At 33.4% G+C, this 8204-nt stretch overlaps 1 protein-coding gene across 1 annotated transcript in view; it reads right to left on the bottom strand.

The window, feature by feature from the left end:
- Positions 1 to 2416: 2416 nt before the first annotated feature.
- LOC124360829 (la-related protein 4) overlaps positions 2417 to 8204 on the bottom strand; it is a 101167-nt gene continuing 95379 nt past the window's right edge. The window contains exon 18 of the mRNA XM_046814808.1: positions 2417 to 6946. Within this exon, the coding sequence (XP_046670764.1) occupies positions 6924 to 6946 (23 nt within the window). The 3' untranslated portion in view covers positions 2417 to 6923. The remainder of the gene's footprint in view (positions 6947 to 8204) is intronic.

The raw sequence follows: 8204 nt of genomic DNA, 5'->3' as shown, positions 1-8204 counted from the left end.
AAAACTTCCAAATTCCAAAGCTTAAAATCCAGGACGAAATTATTTCAGATCCCTCTAAAGTGGCAAATGAATTCAACTCATTTTTTTCATCTGTTTGCATCACTTGACCCATCATTCAAAGGCCTCAATTGCAGCGAAGTGTCATCGATGGGACCGGTTCTATCCATGGCACTGTCTCCTGTGAGTGAGGAGGAGGTGGCCCGCGTGATACAAGGATTGAAACCAAAAAAATCATGTGACATCAACGGCATGTCTGTGTGGCTGCTCAAACGTTGCTCTAACCATATTTTGGCTCCACTCACAAATATTTGATCAACTTGTCTTTCGCCCAAGGCATTTTCCCCCTCCCTTTTGAAATCTGCGAAAGTCACACCCATTTTCAAAAAAGACGATCCTTGCCTTGCAAGCAACTATCGTCCAATTTCAATCCTCCCAGTTATGAGCAAAGTTTTTGAAAAGATTTTTCTTGTCAGATTTGAAAATTTTCTTGATCGTTTTGAAATCCTCTGTTCCGAACAATTTGGTTTCAGAAAAAACAAATCAACAATCGATGCGGTCACAGACCTAATCGATACAGTTGTCGATGGCCTGGAGAGAAGAGAACATGTGTTAAGGCATATTTCTAGACCTCTCTAAAGCATTCGACTGTGTACATCACGAAACACTGTTGTACCAGTTGACGACATGTGGTGTTCGAGGGTCTGCCGCACAAATGGATCTCGTCTTACCTCAGGGATAGAAGCCAGTGTGTGCAGATTGCGAATACCCTGTCAGGAAAGGTTAAAATGACTTATGGTTTGTCCCACAGGGATCTATCCTTGGACCTGTCCTTTTCCTTGTGTACGTCAACAGATTGAACTCATCGATCCTTACGGGGAGGATGGTTCAGTATGCTGACGATACAACTCTCTGCATCAGAGCAAAAAACAAAAGATGAATTAGAAATCAAACTCATTTTTAGAACTGAATTCATGTATTCAGTATTTTTCAACACTAAATCTGAGGGCCAACAGTTCCAAATCAAGCGTCGTCAATTTTTTTCTCCGGCAGCAAGAACCTGACAACTTTGCTGCCGTGATGGCGGATGATGTTCTAATAGAAGAAACTGATTCCACCAAGTTCCTCGGAATGCACCTAGATTCGAGAGCTGACTTGGGACGATCACATTGACGGCATTTGTTCAAAGGTTTCCTCAGGCATTTATGCCTTACGGAACCTTGCAAAATTCTGCTCTTTGGATATACTAAGAACGGCCTACTTTGGCTTGGTATATCCACATCTGACATACGGTTTGAGACTGTGGGGCAGCTGTTCTAAATACAAATTCGAACGTGTATTTAGAAGTCAAAAGAAAGCTGTCCGAATCATTTCAAAATTGAACTTCAGAGATTCATGCAAAAAACACCTTCAGGGAGCTTGGATTACTGACTTTGCCCTGTCTCTATATCCTGGAGGTTGTTCTGTACTGCCGTTCTAAGTGTAACTTGGTTCAAGGCAGGGACGTTCACCAGTACGGGACTAGAGGCAGGGACAACTTCCGCGTTCAACAACACAGAACTACAGCATTCGAACGTTTGCCGTCTGAGGTTGGTGTCAAGCTAATCAATAAGCTCCCTGAAGAGATCAAACAATTGAATGACCAAAAAAAATTTAAAACTCGACTAAGACATCTTTTGCTGTCGGGGGTGTTTTACTCGGTTGACGAGTTTATGGAGAGCCGCTGGGACGAAATTCAAAACTAACACCATCAATCCTCTGGTTCTGGTGTGGCGAGTGGCAGGATTGTCTGGTGAGAATGAAGATGAGAGTGAATGAGGAGAACCATGTGTGACTGTGTGCGTGAGTGAATGAAGTTTAGGCCTACCTTTTTACTATTTAAATATTTATTTATGACGTTTGTATGCAATTTTATAATTGTTACCGCAATAAAAATATTATTATTATTATTATTATTATTATTATTACCATGCTGGTTAAGGTGTATAGCACCAAAATAGATCTAATTTGAAATATTATAAACCTCGAACTTGTTAAACAAACTGATTATTTGTATTTTCTCAGCAATTAGATCAGCAAAGTGTTAGCAATGGCACTCAACAGGGACTGTCTAATGACATCTAAGGTCCATCTGATGGTGAAGGAAATGCTTTGTAAAGTGAAACTTAATTACATTCATTTAGAGCACAATCCAGGTTTTATTCAATGGAGCTGACATGTTTACTCAAAAATTCTGTTTTGACTTCTAAACCTTTTCATCATAAGTCAACTTCAAAAGCAATATCTTCAAGTAACTGAGACGGTTTTATTTAAAATATTAGTAGTATATACTTACCAGCTCATTACAGAAGACAATGGAATCAAGTTAAAGGAAAAGTCTATATTGTACGGGGGATATGCTAATAACAATAAGAATGTGTAATAAGAACAAAGTATTATATATTTAGTTAAACATTTCTCTTACACCTTTTTATAAGTCTGTTTTAAAATAACTGTTTTGATTTCAAACATATTTTTTCTTTTTATGTTAACAACAAAACTGCACTCAATAAATTTCAACTTAAAGTGTCTAACTGCTGTATGACTGACCTGGATTAATCGGAGGTCTAACTACACTAACTAACTCAAAATCATTAATCTATGACATTGTAACAGTAACCCCGTATTTGTAGAATTTATCATGGCAAATGGAAAAAATTATATAATACAATAACAACCTATACAATCAAAATGCCATTTTAAAGATATCTATCTACATTTAAATACATTTTGGTGTAGCTGATTAACCAGCAAATACAAAATCGGTTAGTAACTAAATATTACTTTGTAGAAAAACAATTCTTTTAAAAAGTACAGTTTATTAGAAGTAGTAAGACTGCTTTAAATAAAATACGATAACATACTTTAATGTCGAAGCTGAACATATATATTCCAGATACAAGTGTATGGTCAGTCAAAGATATATTAAAAAGAATATATGCATATAAAATCATAGATAGTATTATGTATGACAGGACTTAAAATAATAAAAACTATTCTAGCTATGTTGTTTGTAGTAACCTGTGAATACATCTCTTCACACAAACATCCGTAACTAGACTGTCTATGGCAGGTGTTTTTTTTTTAAGAAAAACAAAAACATATTGAAAATCTATCATTGTGTGAAAACCTCTGGAATCAGTTAGTCACTTTGAAAAGTTATATTTATTTCCAAAGACATATTTTGTAAAACTAATTACAAATTTTATGAAAAAAAAATACTTACAAACAAATAAAGACTAGTAAAATCTTGGACTCGATTCATTTGAAAGAGCAGCACTGTGCCATTTTTTTCTTGGCGCTATTTGATATCTACAGCTTTTATCAGTTTATATATACATGCGAGATATCTAGAATTTTTTACAGGAACTTAACATTTTCATTTCATTTCTAGTGGGTTTTCCATTATTATTTAATAGAAAGCAGCAAATTTTATCCAAAAACTGTAACTTTCAAATAAGCAATATATCAATCTGAAAGGTACTGAATTTGCTGTAATAATTTCTTATTTTGTTTATATTAACACACGCTTGAAATACCTCATATACATATCAATCTCTGTTAACTTATTATTAATATTAATAACATTCACGAATATAAAATGATAAAACACACCAACTTTCATAACAGTGAATTTTTAATGAGCTAAGAACGTTTTTATACATCTTCATCAACTATAAAGTCAGATTCTATTCTCATCAGAACTAAACTTGGACTTCACCTTACACTTTATACTCTCTGGACGAATATACATGACCTCATCAAAAATTCATCTACTAAGTAGTGGCTCAATTAAAGACTTTGATTCCAGAGATAACAACTAGTCAGTCTTAGGATTTGTCTAAGCATATATCAACCACTCAGTCCTGGAAATAAACTCCACAAAAACGATCACTTGATCCTGGGATTTGCCTTAAGCGATCAACTGAGTCCCAGGGCTGAAAAGAAGTTATATGCATTTATAAGGTTTCAGATCACTCTCCTCCTCACCATCTCCAACTTAACAACAATTTCTTTTGGGGGAATTGATAACATTTCACATACTGTCCTCCTATGCTGCATAATCAACACCATAATCCTGCTATCATTTAAACCAATTTATCTTTCAATCATAAAATACCCATTCAATACACAATAAAAGGAAACTAACGGGATATTTCAAATTTCAGGACATTCATTCCTTTGAGCCAACCTTTAGAGTGAGATCAACTTTAACTATCAAGACTTTTGATTGAACTCACCACAAACCACCATTTTCAGTGACTGTATGAATTTTTGACATATAAGTAAACCAGTTTTGCTGTTCAATTACCACTAGACATTTTCTAACACTTTGTTCATTTGAATAAACCATTGATAGTGACAAAGACTTGTTTGCAACCGAACACTCTGCATTAAAATGATTTGACAGTCATGTTGGTGAAAGCCTCATATGAATAAATTCATATGACTCGGATATCAACTCCATCACCATCGAAGAGAGTATCTCTAACTATTGCTATCCAGTATGCTGATTACACAGTACTCGTAACCACATCACTCAAGCAATTACAAACCAACATCTATGATAACAAATCAATGGATTGTAGATAAACCCTTGTCACCAATTAATGCAAGACACACAATGGACTACTCTTGAAAAACTCAAGTCTCTTGGTGGTTTTGTAATCTTTGAATTTGTTGTCCACAAAATAACTTGAACAAACAACGTTTGAGAATTAGTTTTTTTTTTCTTAAAATTTCCATATCACAGAACTCATTCATACTTCTATTCTGTCCATACATTCATCACTCAGTATTACCTTTGGCATTCAAGAGGGAAGACAATCAGTCTCACTGAAGCATCCAACATGTTCTTTCTTTTTATAATCTCACATTCAATTTGGGTGAATCTTTAGATGCTTAAAAAGGTGCAGGCTATTTTAATTATGGACTATATATCAAGGGCCTAAACAAATTAATGCTCTCGTTGTAATACTGGCCTTGATTTTTAATTTTTACCTTCTCTTAAGATTGATAAGGAAAATGTCCTATATTTTCACCAGAACAATTTAATAGGCCTCTAAACAGAATAATAGGCCTTTTACTGTTTGTAAATCCCAACAAAAGCTATGCAATACTTATCATATACACTATCACTAAAAATTGTAACCAAATGAAGATGGCTGATGAACATACAACTTCACGATAATTATAAATCATCCAAGAAACCCATTGTTTATATTTTGTTGGTTTTTTTTATTTGTCATACCAACTCTATTCTTTATAGATATAAAGAGTGATTATTTTTGGGTTCTTTTAACATGGAAATCAAAATATTTTTTGTTCCAATAAACTCTTCAATGTTTAAAGTTCTTCACTATCTACAGTAACAGTCCACAAACTAATGCCACAAATACTGTATGAATGTTACTCTAATAACATTGTCTATACTGTTGTGTTATTATAATCCAGGGAAAGGTCCTATAACAGATTACCCAATTTAACCGGGTACCATTTAGTAAAGTAGCTTTAATAAATTAACAATGCTGCGTAAATCAACATCACATGGAATATTTTAAGGCTTAATAACATTTTCATAAGTTGTTGTTAACACAAAACCAATGTTCTTTTTATTTTTTATAAATAAACTCTGTTAAATTGCTGCTTTCTGAAAATTATATTACATATTTGTATATATATAATATAATTATATAAAAAATAAAATGGTAAAAATGTTTTAAAAATATGTTTTAAACTTAATAGTGTTGTAAATAGTAATAACAATACAAATTCATGCATTACTGATTTTTTCTAAAATAACAAAACATTTACTAAACATAACTTAAGGCTTACAGTTTAGTACAAAACCACCAATATATAGACATATTTGTTATTGTATTCATTCTTGAAGAGGTCTCATATCTATAATTTATTATAAATAATTTTATTTTATTACAAAATATGTTCGTACAATACAATAACATATACATTATCCTACTTTCAGAACACCAAAGTGCTTTTAGTAAAAGAAAACAATATTTTTGTTGGAGGAACATAATAAAGTGTAAAGAGAAGTGTATTCACACCAACAGACCATACAAATATACTGTAACTTAACCGTTAAAATAAACTTGATTTACTTAATAATCACACTGAATGTCCAATAACTCACCTCGCTTAACACATTTACCGAGTTAAAGAAAACAATAATAGATCAAGCGACACTATGTTGACATCATTCACTACACCTATTGAAGGTATACTGGTTGTAAAAATATCAAACCGAACTGTGGCTGCGACGTCAAGCTTCGTTCAGCATATTGAGTACTGAATAGCGTAGTTGCGGCTAACATAACTTACCTGGATAGTCTGTCTCATGCACACTCCTACGGCATTAGCAAGGCAATCACTTAACTTTCTTGGTAACACACATCTCGGATATCGTTTCATTCGTAAATAATGGCAATACGAATAAAAATTCAACAATTAAAATAGATAACTTTTTGAAATAATGCAACATTAGCTATTATTACAATAAATTCTAAATACTCTACACTGCATTTTTACATGTCAAAAATAAATTTTAGTCAGGATTATTTACAGAAAAATGACTTTCTTACAATAAATACACTGAGTCTAGTAATCATCCATTAACAAGTACATTTTGGGCCTCACCAGTTTGTTAAAATAAAAATAATTTAACATACAACATTTGTTTAAAAGTCATAAACAAGCGGCTAATGTTTACAAACAGTAGTGTGATGATACTATCCCTGATAAAATACACCAATATAAGTGAGTAAGAGCTACTGGTATCACAGTTCCATATCTGTGTGCAGCACTTAGAGGCACTTGCCAGAGAGAGATGAGTCTTTGTCTCACGAACCACTCTCAGCTAACGTCTGCTACACTGGCCCACCACCCTCTCCTGGACAAGACAGATACACAATATAAATGAGTAAGTGTCTACCAGAATGTGACAACTCAACAGACCAAGAAATAGTCCTCATAGTACAGGAGTCACCATTAAAAACAGTAATAAAGTCACATGAAATACATCATCCAAAAAGTATTAAATTACCCCAATGCCACTTTGTACGTTTTTCTACTATTGTAACGAATAAAATATTTTTAGAAGCTTTTAAGGATATTATGTTTTTCTCTCTAAGAAAACAACAAGTTTTGGCTTTTACAAAAAGAGAATGAATATAATGAAGAATAAAACAACAAATGTTAATGAAAACAATACTTACAACAACTAGAGAGTTATTATTTAGAAAATAAATGTGATGTTTACATACAAAGATTACTTAATGATTAGTTTATCTAAGAAAACTAAATACTAATTGAGACCGTGAATACTTTATATTAAATCCTATTCCAAACTTATCACCCATGGTTATTGTTCTGTAAGATGAGCTGAGAATTCCATACGATTATTAGACCTTAAGTGTTTTTGCTACTTAGAGTGAAGCTGTAGGCTGCCTCCTACAAAGGATCGTATGACCATTATAAGGACCAAAGTCCCTACCATTTAAGTAGAAGAGAAGACTTGCACGGCTAAATTTGACAGTTAGTAAATTTTACTAAAAGATTTTTGACAGAAAGAGGGCCAGTGTGTCACTGTTCTGCCCTGATGTCTTGTCACTTCTGGAAATCCACTGTTGTGTAGTTGTGAAGATGTAATAAAGACATTAGTTTTCCTCTATCCAAGAAATATTTTACAGAAGTGAAATATTCAGAGATGAGATCAATCAGATTCAATGAGAGTGACTAATCTTGTTCAGTTTTTATGTGCAAACATACTAACCCGCGAGTGGTCCCCTTGTTAGATGACACCTAACACACATAGGTGGTCTGATGATAACTTTTTTATTAAACGATAAATCCTTCTGATACTTCACAAGTACCTCACTGACTGTATGCGACATTTTCCATCAGTAAATTAATCCATAGCCGTATCTGTGGGGGGAAAGGGGAATCCCACTGTGTGCGCTTTGTTAGTTAGAATCTTGACACGGGACGACCGCGTTAGTGTTTTGTGTATTTAGTGCATGCGTATTGTTGTGAACACAATATTTAGTTCAATATGGTTATTTGAGTGTGTATGTTTGTAACAAACATTATCGTTGACTATCTATTTTATGTAGTTTATTATAATAATTTAAATGGTCAATCATTTGGAT

Source organism: Homalodisca vitripennis, chromosome 1 (assembly GCF_021130785.1).
Source record: "Homalodisca vitripennis isolate AUS2020 chromosome 1, UT_GWSS_2.1, whole genome shotgun sequence".
NCBI classification, from domain to species: Eukaryota; Metazoa; Arthropoda; class Insecta; order Hemiptera; family Cicadellidae; genus Homalodisca; species Homalodisca vitripennis.
This window is presented reverse-complemented; position numbering and strand designations above follow the sequence as displayed.